The sequence below is a fragment of the Sinocyclocheilus grahami genome, unplaced genomic scaffold (assembly GCF_001515645.1).
Source record: "Sinocyclocheilus grahami isolate Dianchi unplaced genomic scaffold, SAMN03320097.WGS_v1.1 scaffold1.1, whole genome shotgun sequence".
NCBI lineage: Eukaryota > Metazoa > Chordata > Actinopteri > Cypriniformes > Cyprinidae > Sinocyclocheilus > Sinocyclocheilus grahami.
This window is the reverse complement of record NW_015505180.1, coordinates 2,530,508-2,545,134: the sequence shown is the minus strand read 5'-3', so window position 1 is coordinate 2,545,134 and position 14,627 is coordinate 2,530,508. Positions and strand designations below refer to the sequence as shown.

Here is a 14,627-nt window from a genome sequence, read left to right as displayed (position 1 = left end):
TGACTGAAAAAAGGCTTCATTAGTCATGACATTATTTCAGGATACATTGTGATTTAAGATACAGTAGAAATCAGATTTTTACTGAAATCCTTTCAATTTAATGTGCTTTCCTCTCCTTTCCTGTTTTTCTTGTCGATGCGACCTGGCCTCTGTCAAGTCTATTAGCTTATTTAACTAGATTTTTTAATTGTAGGCTATAGTGTGAGGTGCTAAGCCATTTGAAGCATTTTAAATGTTCATTTTAAAACACCTTAATTTTTTTTTAAATAAAATACTTATATATATATATTTTTTTTAGATATTTGGTGTGTATTATATATATATATATATATAACTAGCTTAAACCAGCTACGGCAGGTCAAAATACACATATAATACCTTGGTATGAACTTGTTGTTGCATAGTTTTGACACAGGATGGCGCGATTACATTGCACTTGCGACCTTGCATTGTTATATTAGGGAAAGTAATTTATTTTGTATAAAATACGCTGTTTTGCTCTAATCATAATTACTTACCAAACTTTAATTACGCGTTTAACAATATCTCTTAAATCAACCGGATATCATGTGTTGTGTAGAGTATTTATCTCCGTTATCTGATACGGTTGAGTTAGTAAAGAACTACAGTTCCCATGTTGCTCTTCTGGCGTCAGTAGTGACGCATGAGGTACGTAGCGCTCTTCTTATCAGCGCAGCTGATGACGCAGCTGTAGTGGGCTTATTATTTTTTTTTCAGGTTATTTTATAGGTTTGCAGGCTGTTTTTTTTTAGTGTGTGCTTGCTCTTGATGCTGTGTTTAAGTATGTTAAGTAGCCAGTATGTCATTGCATGATTGGTAGATAAATCATGATAGATTATTTTGAGGGCATGTAATTATATACCAGCTGAGTTTGACCACTGCATGTCTCCAAATAAAACCAAGGGGTTTGTCAGTGTGACGTAAAATGTTTGTTACTTAATAGCTGATCATGATTGAATTAAATCAGCATTGTTTGTGATTGTTTGAAGTTGATTCTTAACTTTTCTTTCGTCACAGAGACCTTTCTTTCCACCATTAATTGAAAATAGGAAGAGGAAGTAAAGCGAGAGCACGATTGCATTCACAAGGTCATCATAGCCTGACATGCCTGTGTTTCCACTGCTGCTATGGAGCACGTAACTGCTAGTGAGGAACTGTCCGCTACACTGATGTACCACGTGGAACGCCCTGTGCTCAATGAAGGCTATATTGACTCCGAGCTTCTGCATAGGAAGAAGAGGACACCCAAGTCCTTTCAACAGAGAATAGCTGAACATCTCCGGTAGGACTATTTAAATAAATTCCTCTTTCTTTGTTATTGATGATAGGTCTGTTTTTTTTTCTGAGCTACAGTAGAGTCCAAAAGTCTGTGATTGTATTGAGAAATATTCTGTACTGAATTATAGGGCACAAATCATACAAGCATATTTGTGACATTGATCATGCGACTCTTTTGTACAGATAAGATGTTCTTTCAGTGAAGCACAAGGTGATCATTCTCAAATCATGCCTGTGGGCATTATCATCAGCTTTTACTCTTGTGAAGTTCATGCAGTTTGAGTGTTGTTGTTGTAAAAACAATAGAGAGACAAACCAAATACATTCTGACATTCGTGATCTTTTTTTTTTTAGTTCAAATTGTTATTCTGATAATATAAGTAGTAATGAAAAAAAAAAAAAAAGGCTAAATACAAGTACTAGTGGTATCAGATTTTTGGACCCCACTAAATATATAAACTGGTTTCAGTTGTTCTATTTCACATTATTGGGACTGTAATTTTGAACTATAATAATTTTATCAGGATCGAGTGTTATCTGAACTTGAGAAAATCAGCTTGGACTGATAACGCAACTATTTGACTAAGTAAACAACCATTTGTCATTTATGATAGTCTTATTATTTTATCATTTCCTCAATATAATATTGCAGGAGTACTAGTATTACACAACAGTATAGTGACATTACATTTGTTAAACCTGCCTATCCCAGTCTGAGCTGGATAAATTGATGATTCAGTTTCTTTTAATGGACAAAGGCGGACTATAATTTAAGTGGTCATTAACTGATAATCTTCTCCTCTGCTTTTACGTCTTGTTCACTTCTATTCAAATATGGTGCATCACGGTGTGTAACGTCTGATTGAAATGTCTTTTAAATGTTGTTTGCAGAATTTTTATTTGCACGTTATAATCACACACATACAATTTTAAAACTACAGTGAAGAGGAATGAAATATTCATGCAAATAGTCATCTCTGTCTTATTTTTCAGGTGTTCATCTGAGAAAGCCAAATCTGTTGTGTTTGGTTTTCTTCCCATTTTAACATGGCTGCCATCATATCCACTAAAGCAATACCTGTTCGGAGACATCGTTTCTGGCATCAGCACAGGAGTAATGCAGCTACCTCAAGGTCAGATTTGATTGACAACTGGTTAATATATTTAAAAAATATATATATTATATTAAAATCATATTAAATGTATATGTTTAATAGTAGGCAAGTAGTAATTTTGAAGTATGCAGGCGAGAAAGTGTTGTTTATTTTAATAGTAATAATAATTATTATAAATATAGCAAATAAATGTAACCATATTAGTAGTATTAATAATGTTGTTGTTTGTTTATTAATTTATCAATGGCCATATTCATTTGATAATTTCTCTTTTTCTTGATTTGTCACATTCAACAGGTCTTGCTTATGCGATGCTGGCAGCTGTTCCTCCAGTGTTTGGTTTATATTCATCGTTTTATCCTGTGCTATTATACACATTCTTTGGTACCTCCAAACATATATCAATAGGTAAGACTCATTTGCGTGTGTGTCAGGCTTTTAATAACATGCATGTGATGGGCCACCCACAGTTGGTTTGTTGACCGTCTGGTGCATATTGCTCACATAATTTGAAAGTACTTCCTTGGTCTGGGAAGTTGTAATCTGATTGGTTGACACTACACAATGACTTCATGCAGCGGGACTATGTGAAGTCATGCAGTAATTTAAAAAAAAATATATAAAAAATTTTAACACCTGTCTATTATTGTTATATATATTTTTTTAGATAAACCCCACCCCACAGATCACATTAAATCAAACTGCGGTTGGTTGCTTCACTTGCTGGTCATATGGGCTCGGAATAAGCTGCAATGTGGGCCTTTGTTTTTTTCCCAAATGACTAGCTGACATGTGACATTCCTCTGTACAGTTTTGCTAAGTCAGTGTTGATCATCAAAGCCTTACTGGCAGACTAAACATGTGTAGTTCAATTTGATAAGATTTAAAATCCTTAGTTTGCTTTTCGCAGCACTTCCTGAATTCCTGTGGCAAAGTCTCATCAGAAAGTCTGCTCTGTTTGCAATGACTTTCGTAAGCAGGAAATAAAAGTGGCGTTTCTAAGAACCTTATTAGTGCTGGTGCAGACATCATCGCACTGTTTTATGGGTGTGTAGATGTCCTGAAGTGTTGTTTTTCTCCTTTTTAATGTGGGGATCTTGAAATCCTCAGAAATCTCTGCTGGATATTAGAAACACCACCAAGAACATAGATCAAAGGTTCAAAAGTCAAAAGGTTACCCAAACCAGAGTTGTTGCTTCAGTATCTTGTTTTCTCTGCCCCTGTGGCTACTCTTGAGAGAGCGAGAGAATTGGTACTGGTCCAAACATTTGGCAGGGTTCTGCTGCACAGAGACCTGCAGCCTCCTGTTTAAACAACACTTGCGCTCTGTCCCTCTGAGGTGTAATGGCAATGTAAAACAGACCTAGTTGCAGAGGCATTTGTCTAGATGAAGAGCCAAGGCAGAGCTCACTTACATAAATGCACTGAGACATATGCTCGCATGATAAAGGAGTTCCTGTTCCTGTGACAACAACACTCAACCACTGAACAATGTGTACTGAAAAAATGGTTAAAATTTTTATTTTTCATCACTGATTTGGGTGGTAACAGGCTTGCTAAATAATGTATCTTTTTACGCATACACTTAAAGGCCTTAAAGTGGTTGAACACCAGTAATTGTTGCTTGAAGATATAATAATAATAATAATAATAATTATTATTATTCTGCTGTAAAAGTTATCAATAATAATAGATGTAAATGCAGATTACAATATTTTAAGTTGCAAAAAATATTATTTTGATTGTTATATTATGATATTAGACATAAATGCAGATAATATTTTGTTGCATTTATTATAATATAATATAGCCCAATCACACTTTTAAAGCATAGCGTTTCACAAAGAAGATTTTAAATGATAAAACAATAGTTGTTGTAAAAAATAAAAGACAGTATTTGTGTGTGTGTGTGTGTGTGTGAATCCTACAATGTGATTTTCTGGATTTTTTCCCCTCATTTTGTCTCTCATAGTTGAGGTATACCTATGATGAAAATTACAGGCCTCTCTCATCTTTTTAAGTGGGAGAACTTGCACAATTGGTGGCTGACTAAATACTTTTTTTCCCCACTGTATATATGTATATGTGTGTATATATGTCCGGTAAGACAGCTTATAACATAGTAAATAATCACAAAGATAATTTGTGATCCATACTTAACTTAAGCACAGTTTCCTTAAGTGTTTTTTAGACACTTAAGTTTTATCGTATGTATTTATTTATTATTTTTTAGGTACTTTTGCAGTAATCAGTCTGATGATTGGCGGGGTTGCTGTAAGGGAGGCTCCGGACTCCATGTTTGCAGTCAATGGGACCAATGCATCACAGATTGTGGATTTTGAGGCTCGTGATGCCAGAAGAGTGGAGGTGGTTGTAGCTTTGACAACCCTAGTAGGAATCATACAGGTAGGCTGCTATCTGGTCTTACCCACAGTTTTGAACATCAAAATATTCTATAATTTCTGATATCAAAGACAGAATTGGTTAATTATTTCTCCCTTCATATGATGTATTCATCTTTACTTGTCATTGTTTGCCACGTTAGAACTGTAGTAGATCAAGGCTAGTGCATTCTCCAGTATCTGTGGTTGGAATACAAGTTAATTCCTGCAACATAGGTGTATGATGCATTGCATTTTTGTGATCACCCCCATCTTTTGTAGATAAACCATCTGAAAAACACTCTTGTGCAAGAGTATTCTCTTGTTCTCAGTCATTCAGCTCATATTGTCAGTTAAAATGGCCAGCTTTATACTGAAACACATTTTATGAGAAAGAAGTGCAGTGTAATGTTACCATAAACCTATTAAAACAGGTTGAGAGTATACATTACAGACATGCAGGCCTACACAGTGTATATAATAGACACCTTTCATGGAAAACTGTAAACCTGCTCAAGCTGATGACTTCATGTGATTCTCCTCAAGTTGCTGTAGCCCGAAGTACTCTCAGATTGATGTTTGGGAACATAATTATGTTCTGATCTCCTATAGTTTGTTCTGGGTCTGCTGAGATTCGGCTTCCTGGCGATTTACCTGACTGAGCCGCTGGTGCGAGGTTTCACCACGGCTGCCGCTGTGCACGTCTCAGTGTCGCAGATCAAGTACCTGCTGGGAGTGCACACTGCACGCTTCAATGGGCCTCTCTCTGTAGTGTATGTGAGTAACCTTTGACCCTGAGGAAACCTTAGGGTGTTTTTTTGTCGATATGTGACACTGTTGCATCTATAAACATGTTTCACATTACTTCATGAACACTTACTCACTTTTTCTCATTGGTGTTTAAGGTCTTAATTAAATCATGAATGAATAAAGGTCTTTTGAAGTCCAGTTTTTGTTTTTAACTAGGAGTAATTTTCCTTAATTTAAATAAAATGTAAATATTAGATAAAAAAAACTTAAAATGACTAAATGGCTTTAAACACTTGAACGAAAATTACAAATGTTTGTATGGCATGGCAACTAACTGAAATAAAATATTTAAGTTGAAGTGCTAAAATTACTACATTACAAAAAAATTACTAAAACAAATATAAAAAAATATAATAAAAACACTGAAAATTCACAAATGATAATGTAAAATATAAATTATCCTATAAATATGTATATTAATAAATACTGTAATAGTATATAAATAGTACTAAAATAACATTAGCATTGATCTGAAGCGCCTCGAATGCACAGCAGATGTGTGAATAGTTTGCCCGGACCCACGTGCATCTGTAGACCAGCGCAGGTTATTTCTCACACTTTAATAGTATTTATAGCTCCTAACAGGCTGTGTGACTATGAGGAATGATTACTACATTCTTCAAAATCTATGTCAGTATGCAGCTTTCCCTATTGCTCGCGTGCCATAGGTTGCCGACCCCCGCTCTATACTGTGATATTGTATAGCTTTATGTTCTGTTCATTTTGTTTTTCCCCAGAGTCTTGATGCTGTCTTCAGGAACATTGCAAGCACTAATGTTGTCACACTAATTATTGGACTGGTGTGTACAGTGTTCCTGTACTTCATCAAAGATCTCAACGAACGCTTCAAAAAGAAGCTACCTATCCCCATCCCTGGAGAAATTATAGTGGTAAATCTTTAAACGCCCTTCCTATGAAACGTTGTGCTCACACATGCACTCAAAATCCCTTTGAGTAAATGCCTGATGTTCTTGTTCTTTTGAAGGTAATTGTGTCCACTGGAATCTCATATGGGATGGTTATGTCTGAAAACTATGGAGTCGAAGTTGTGGGTAAAATTCCCACTGGGTAAGATCATGCAAATGTATATACACTACCGGTTAAAAGTTTGGGATAAGAACGATTTTTAATGTTTTTTACAGGAGTTTCTAATGCTCATAAAGGCTGCATTTATTTGATCAAAAATACCGGAAAAATTTAATATTGTGAAATATTATTATAATGTTTTTCTATTTTAATATACATTAAAATCTAATATATTCCTGTGATGCAAAGCTGAATTTTCAGCATCATTACTTCAGTCTTCAGTGTCACACGATCCTTCAGAAATCATTCTAATATGCTGATTTATTATCTGTGCTGGAAACTGTTGTGCTGCTTAATATTTCTTTGGAACCTGTGATACTTTTTTTTCAGGATTCTTTGATGAATTAAAAGTTAAAAAGAGGAGCATTTATTTAAAATAGAAATCTTTTGTAACAATATACACTACAGTTCAAAAGTTTGGGGTCAGTAAATTTGTATTTCTTTTTTTGAAAGAAATTAACTTATATTCAGCAAGGATGTGTTAAATTGATAAGAAGTGATAGCAAAGATTTATTTTATTAGAAAAAATTAATATTTTGAATAAATGCTGTTCTTTTTAACTTTTTATTCATTCTTTTTTTGAAAGAAATTAACTTATATTCAGCAAGGATGTGTTAAATTGATAAGAAGTGATAGCAAAGATTTATTTTATTAGAAAAAATTAATATTTTGAATAAATGCTGTTCTTTTTAACTTTTTATTCATCAAAGAATCCTGAAAAAAGTATCACAGTTTCCAAAATTTGGCAGCACAACTGTTGCCAACATTGATAATTCTAATAATAAATCAGCATATTAGTATGAATTCTTAAGGATCACGTGACACTTTATACTGGAGTAATGGCTGATGGAAATTTAGCTTTGCATCACAGAAATAAATGATATTTTAAAGGATATTAAAATAGAAACCATTATTTTATATTGTAATAACATTTTGCGAGATTACAGTTTTTTTCTGTATTTTTGATCAAATAAATGCAGCCTTGATGAGCATAAGAGACTTCTTTAAAAAAACATAAGTCTTACTGATCCCAAACTTTTGAGCGGTAGTGTATATACCAAACTGAAATGGTTTTACATTTTTACAAAAGTTTACATTTGAATATTTCTTCCTTAATGTTTTGTTTTAAGGTTGCTGCCACCCAAGATTCCAGACTTCTCGGTCTTTCCTGGCCTCTTCCCAGATGCCTTCGCTATAGCTGTTGTTGGCTTCTCGATTGCAATATCATTAGCCAAGATCTTTGCTCTTAAGCATGGCTACAGTGTGGACGGAAATCAGGTAGAGAATAAAATAAAATGTCTGTAAATGTCATAGTTCCACCTTGTATATTGGTCCTACTTAAAAATGTAATATGAATTGCGTTATAAGGCAAAATATCAAACCAAGAGGCATTTACTTGAAAAATATGATTGTTTTATCTTTCTTCCAAGCAACAAATTCACAAAAAGAAGTTTGTTAGGTTTGAAGTGATCTAACAATAGATGTGATGCTACACTGCATCTAATTCAGTTGTGCCATTCTTCATTGTCAAAGTGATTTGAATCTGTGTTTCTTAGAGGCAGGGACATGTGTTTTATATGGCTGCCCTTTATTTTGGTTTCTATGGCTTTAAGTTGCAGCTGAATGTCTAAATCAGCCAGACTCTGCAGTTATTTAGTTACTTGCCATTTAGTAGATCCTTTTGTCCAAAGTGACTTATAGTAGTACTATTTGCAGGGAAAGTTCATATGGGACAACATTATGTAAAGTGGCATGCTTAAGTGAACTACAATAATAAAGATGGATTGTGACCTCAGTAACTCACCAGTTTGTCTGTTTAGGACCAAACTTTTGTTTGAGGAGCCAAGTTCCTCAATGAGCACGCCGACAGTAACTTTCTGAACTACTGTTTATATAAAAAAATCAGGCTATGTTCTGAATGGCATCTACAGTATATTTATATGTACACTACCATTCAAAAGTTGGGTTATAAGCTTTTTATTTGTTTCTGGAAGAAGTCTCTTTATTCTCAATAAGGCTGCATTTGATCAAAAATGCCATAAAAACAGCACCATTGTGAAATATTATTACAATTTAGAATAGCTGTTTGCTATTTGAATATATTTTAAAATGTAATTTATTCCTGTGATGGTAAAGCAGCCATTAATTCAGTATTCAGATCCTTCAGAAATGATTCTATGCTGATTTGGTGCTCAGGAAATATTTCTTATCATCAATGTTGTCACTTTATTATTATTATTATTATTATTAATTTAATTAAATTTATTTTCATAGAAACAGATATTTTTATTTTTTTCATAATTCTTTGATGAATAGAAAGTTAAAAAGAACAATTTATTTGAAATATATGTTTTTGGTAACATTAGAAATATATTTACTGTCCCTTTTGATCAATTTAATGCATCCTTCTGAATGAAAAGTATTAATTTCTTAACAGGAAAAAAAAAATCTTATGGTAGTGTATATTATGCTCAGTATGTAAAATAGGCTTTATACAATGTGAGCTATTATGATTACAAATCGCATGGACCAAAGTTTTTGAAGCCACAGCAGTTATTCAATAATTTTAATATTTTTTACAAACCTGAAATATAAGCATATGGTCTAATGAAGTCATTTTGTGTTTAATGTGACTGTAGGAGCTCATCGCCCTGGGACTTTGTAATTTTATGAGTTCATTCTTTCACACGTTTGCCGTTACCGCCTCAATGTCTCGCAGCCTGGTACAGGAGAGCACTGGAGGACATACTGAAGTAAGTGAGACTTGTTTGTGTTAGATGCCATATCGGTGACATTATGTACATATGAATGCAGTTGGTGATAGCAAAACTACATTTCCTGAAATGGAGTGTCCCTTTCATAATAACCTCATTCTCAGTGACTATATCACTGCCATAAAACCATAAAGATAAGATAAGACAGTCGTGCCTCCTGAAAGACTCGATTTAATTGTTAATGTTGGTCTGCAGATTGCAGGACTCTTGGCGTCTCTACTTGTGCTACTGGTGGTGGTGGCCATTGGATTTGTCTTTCAGCCATTACCTACAGTAAGTGAAGTGCTATCTGATACGCTTGAAAATGGAGCTCATTGATTTTGTGCAAAAATTAATAAAAGAAATTGACTTAAAATGTTTGGTCTTTTTTGGAAAGCACAAAAAACAGTCTGATTTGCTACCCCAAGCCCTCTTGGCAGAACATAAGCATTCTTAGTGCAAAACGACAAAGGTCAGAGATCAGATGGTGTTTATTAGTGTCGTCTTTGTACTCTCATTAGACAGTGTTGGCTGCTATCATCATGGTCAACCTCCTGGGGATGTTTAAGCAAATGAAAGACATTCCTGCATTATGGAGAACCAGCAAGATTGAACTGGTGAGTGTCAGAGGCACTTAATTTGGTTGTGTTCATCATACTGTTTTGACCAATTACTATCTTTTAAAAATATTAAATCTCTTTTCTTTGAATTTCTCTTTTTAAACGTTCGACTCAAACTTAATTTTTTGGGACATGGTGAAATTTGGTTTTGTTGTTGTTAATGTCTGACATGTTTTCTTTAGGCAATTTGGCTGGTGTCCTTTTTCGCATCAGTTCTTCTGGGTCTGGATTATGGTCTGGTGGTTGCCATGGGCTTTGCCATACTCACAGTTATTTACAGAACACAGTGGTAATCTTGCTGCTCTGATGCCAATTGATGACAAAATTCAGCATGAAAACCCTGTTTTTTTTCTGTCTTTGAATATGAAATCTTGATTTCATGAAAAAATTAATCAGAATTTTATTATTTATTTTTTTTAAAGTATTTTTACTATATAATTCGAAAAATAATATATTGTATATTTGTTTTTATACATATTTCTTATTCAATGCATTTTTGGATTATGGATCATCTTTGAATTATTTTGACCTTGTTATTACTTTCGTATTTGCCAAAGGAAATGTCTAATTCAGATCTTATGGTTTTATTTTAAGCCCTAAAAATGCTCTTCTTGGACAAATCCCAGATACAGGACTGTACTTTGACGTGGATGAGTATGAAGAGGTGAGACAGTTCTTTTAAAATGCATTAAACCATCGTAATATCATCACTGATAACCTAGATCCTTAACATTAGCTTGCTCCATTCCAAAAGTGCTGTTCACAAGCTTTTTGTAGTCACAGGCATCCAATTAGGCCTGATTTAATCCTGATTTTTTTCGACCATAGTCTTTGTCCTCTTATCTGCTGTTTGTTCTCTTTCTCAAGGCTGAGGAATGCACAGGGATTAAGATTTTTCAGTCCAATACTTCCATATACTTTGCAAACAGTGACCTGTACGTCAGTGCCCTCAAGGCAAAGGTGAGACCAAATGCTTAAAGTTATTATCTTAAAATATTTTGTGTTTTATGGTTCTGTTCTTGAGTATTTATTAAACATACGTTGTGTAGAGAGATTCCCATAAGCAGCAGGCTTCATAAAGTTCTGTACATTTTACTTATGACTACAGACTGGAATTGACCCTGCAAAACTGCTAGCTGCCAGGAAATCACAGCTAAAATATGCGAAAAGAGACAACGGGGAGAGGAAGGCTGTAAACCACTGCTCCGCAGTAAAGAAAAATGCAGTTGTCTTATTGGTATGATGTTTTTTTTTTTTTTCCTGCATATAATGTGGTGCATTTTGTCTTTATGTTGGTGTGTATTTAAGATATTATTGTATAATAAATGAAAATCAATACTCTAAATTATTAAATGTTTATTCTTTAAAAGTGCCTATTTATATAATTTTCTATATTTACCACTAATTTATTACATATTGTATAAGAGTATACCTAACCTGAAGGGAAAATATTTAATAAGCAAAAAAAAAGAGGACATGTACTAAGGATAAATGGTTTTTATTTAATCATTGATTTCACAAGAAAAGTGACAAGACGCATGAGAATCCTTGAATTATCAGGCAGAAAACATTTAAGTGAGGAAAAAGCACATAAGAGGAAAACCATTTAGTTGTAAGTCATATAGCGAGGGGTGGCGCTGAATTTAGCGTAGGATTTGATGACCTTGTTCACAGCCTCCAGAAAGTCTTTCTCTGTAGCAATTTTTCTACGAGCTCTGATGGCAAACATTCCTGCCTCTGTACACACGCTGCGAATCTCAGCACCTGAGAGAAAAACACAGTTAGCAATGTTAACTATAGCTTGCAAGGCCTCCATGTTTAGGCTTATGCAAATATTATTTCAATTGTGTGAACTCACCTGTGCTGTTTGGACAGAGACGTGCAAGAAGTTCAAAGCGGATATCTCTTTCCACACTCATAGAGCGGGCATGAATCTTGAAGATGTGAGTACGTCCCTAGAAACAGAGCACATTTAAATATCTATTAGAATGTGATATTATACCAAGTCTATCTTTAGCCAGTAAATGGTAGCTATTTTGTCACTATTGTCGCTAACACTCACTTCCAAGTCAGGCAGGCTGAACTCAATCTTCCTGTCCAGCCGGCCGGGTCTCATCAGAGCAGGATCCAGGGTGTCTGGTCTGTTGGTGGCCATCAGGACTTTAATGTTTCCTCTGGGATCGAATCCATCCAGCTGGTTGATCAGCTCCAACATGGTTCTCTGCACTTCATTATCTCCTCCAGCTCCATCATCAAAACGAGCACCTGTAGGAGAGCAGCAAAAGCATAATAATGGAGACTTAAAGATTAAAACTCTTAGACCAAAACAAAAGCTAACATTTTAAAGGGACAGTCCCACCGAGAGTAAAACTTCTGCCATTTATTCACCCTCACGTTGTTCCAAACCTTAATGCAGTTCTTTCTTGTGCTGAACACAAACAAAAGATATTCTGAAGAATGTTGGTAACCAGTTCCAGTTCCCATTGGCTTCCATTGTGGTTTCTGTCCGTAGAAATTATATTAATGCGAAACAAAACTGTTTGGTTACCAACATTCTTCAAAATATTTTTTTGTTTTCAGCAGAAGAACATAAGTTACAAATCTGGAACAATATGAGGGTGAGTAAATGATTATAGAATTTTCATTTTTGAGTTGACCATCCCTTTAAATATAATAAGGGGCTATTCACACAGAAATGCGCTACTTTGTCCTACTTTGCCCCTAAAACCACAAGCCACACAGTTTGAGACCGCCAAAAGGAGTCGAAATCATCTGACCATGACTAGTATCAGATTATTGCAAATAGGAAATTTTACCTCCAATGGCATCAATTTCATCAAAGAAGATCAGACAGGCTTTCTTGGTCCTTGCCATCTCAAACAGTTCACGGACCATCCTGGCACCCTGGATTTGACACAAAAACATGTTGTTATACAGATTTTTTTCATGCATTTAATCACCTATTTTTTTTAACAGCTTGATAGAAAAGGCACGTACCTCTCCAACATACTTCTGAACCAGCTCGGATCCGATGACTCTGATGAAGCAGGCATCAGTACGGTTAGCCACAGCTCGTGCACACAGGGTTTTCCCTGTACCAGGGGGCCCGAACAGCAGCACACCCTTTGGAGGCTCAATACCCAGGTTCACGAAGCGCTCGGGCTGGAATTAGGAAGATCGAGATTGATTTTCGAAATTAAGTAGTATTTCAGACATGTAATATCTACGGTTTATTTTTAATAGGTACATTTGGATGTAGTCATGACTCACATGGAGCAGAGGGGTCTCAACCACTTCTCTCAACTTCTCGATCTGCTCTTTGCAGCCTCCAACGTCACTGTAGGTCACATCAGGCTTCTCCTCCACCTATTTATGTACAGTGCATAATTATATCTGCAGTTTTGTCTTGCCTAATGTTCATGATCCCAAGCAGCCTAAGCTGTTTTGTACCTGCATCATAGTCACAGTAGGATCAATTTTGGGTGGCAGTGGAATATGGATCTGATATTTATTCCTGTCAACCCTGTTAACAGATACAGAACGCGGTTAATAATAATGTTCCTGTGGCTCAGTGGTAGAGCATTGTGTTAGCAGCGCAAAAGATTGTGGGTTCAATTCCCAGGGAACACATATACTGGGAAAAAATGTATAGCCTTAATGCACTAAGTCGCTTTGGATAAAAGCGTCTGCTAAATGCATAAATTATTATTATTAGAACGAGCTGTTATTATTTAGATACAAGCTGAAAAGTTTAATAGAGTAGAAAGGTCTGATCCATTATTTCCTGCTTACCCAACCCTCATTCCTTCCTCAATGTCAGTTGGAGCGACCTGATCGCTCAGGTCCACCACAAACTTGGCAAACTGTTTCACATTAATAATGTACTTTGGATCCTCAGAGTCGGAGTTGATTATCTTGGTGCATCTATGAACAAATAAAAACATAGATATGAGCTTTTTTAATGGCTGATACTGACTTCTGAACCAGCTCGGATCCGATGACTCTGATGAAGCAGGCATCAGTACGGTTAGCCACAGCTCGTGCACACAGGGTTTTCCCTGTACCAGGGGGCCCGAACAGCAGCACACCCTTTGGAGGCTCAATACCCAGGTTCACGAAGCGCTCGGGCTGGAATTAGGAAGATCGAGATTGATTTTCGAAATTAAGTAGTATTTCAGACATGTAATATCTACGGTTTATTTTTAATAGGTACATTTGGATGTAGTCATGACTCACATGGAGCAGAGGGGTCTCAACCACTTCTCTCAACTTCTCGATCTGCTCTTTGCAGCCTCCAACGTCACTGTAGGTCACATCAGGCTTCTCCTCCACCTATTTATGTACAGTGCATAATTATATCTGCAGTTTTGTCTTGCCTAATGTTCATGATCCCAAGCAGCCTAAGCTGTTTTGTACCTGCATCATAGTCACAGTAGGATCAATTTTGGGTGGCAGTGGAATATGGATCTGATATTTATTCCTGTCAACCCTGTTAACAGATACAGAACGCGGTTAATAATAATGTTCCTGTGGCTCAGTGGTAGAGCATTGTGTTAGCAGCGC

At 35.6% G+C, this 14,627-nt stretch overlaps 2 protein-coding genes across 2 annotated transcripts in view; one reads left to right on the top strand and one right to left on the bottom strand.

The window, feature by feature from the left end:
- The first annotated feature begins 858 nt into the window (after positions 1-858).
- LOC107584078 (prestin) lies at positions 859-11,307 on the top strand. Its single transcript, XM_016270536.1, has 15 exons — positions 859-1,303; positions 2,293-2,432; positions 2,712-2,822; positions 4,648-4,820; positions 5,408-5,572; positions 6,343-6,495; positions 6,591-6,673; positions 7,822-7,969; positions 9,331-9,444; positions 9,661-9,738; positions 9,966-10,061; positions 10,247-10,353; positions 10,659-10,728; positions 10,932-11,024; positions 11,173-11,307. The coding sequence occupies exons 1-15, from the start codon at positions 1,149-1,151 to the stop codon at positions 11,305-11,307; spliced, it is 1,821 nt and encodes a 606-aa protein (XP_016126022.1). The 5' UTR covers positions 859-1,148.
- Positions 11,308-11,569: 262 nt separating this feature from the next.
- Positions 11,570-14,627, bottom strand: part of LOC107583993 (26S protease regulatory subunit 7-like) — a 3,946-nt gene continuing 888 nt past the window's right edge. The window contains exons 5-12 of the mRNA XM_016270425.1: positions 13,857-14,032; positions 13,515-13,587; positions 13,335-13,430; positions 13,062-13,226; positions 12,881-12,968; positions 12,127-12,329; positions 11,923-12,019; positions 11,570-11,828 (exon numbers count right to left, since the gene is read on the bottom strand). Coding sequence (XP_016125911.1) covers positions 11,671-11,828; positions 11,923-12,019; positions 12,127-12,329; positions 12,881-12,968; positions 13,062-13,226; positions 13,335-13,430; positions 13,515-13,587; positions 13,857-14,032 — 1,056 coding nt within the window. The 3' untranslated portion in view covers positions 11,570-11,670. The remainder of the gene's footprint in view (positions 11,829-11,922; positions 12,020-12,126; positions 12,330-12,880; positions 12,969-13,061; positions 13,227-13,334; positions 13,431-13,514; positions 13,588-13,856; positions 14,033-14,627) is intronic.

Excerpts from the sequence above, each read along its gene's own strand:
- LOC107584078 (XM_016270536.1), top strand. The coding sequence starts at position 1,149 with ATGGAGCACGTAACTGCTAGTGAGGAACTGTCCGCTACACTGATGTAC. Across the intron at positions 4,821-5,407 it reads CCCTAGTAGGAATCATACAG|TTTGTTCTGGGTCTGCTGAG; the intron begins GTAGGCTGCTAT and ends GATCTCCTATAG. Across the intron at positions 5,573-6,342 it reads GGCCTCTCTCTGTAGTGTAT|AGTCTTGATGCTGTCTTCAG; the intron begins GTGAGTAACCTT and ends GTTTTTCCCCAG.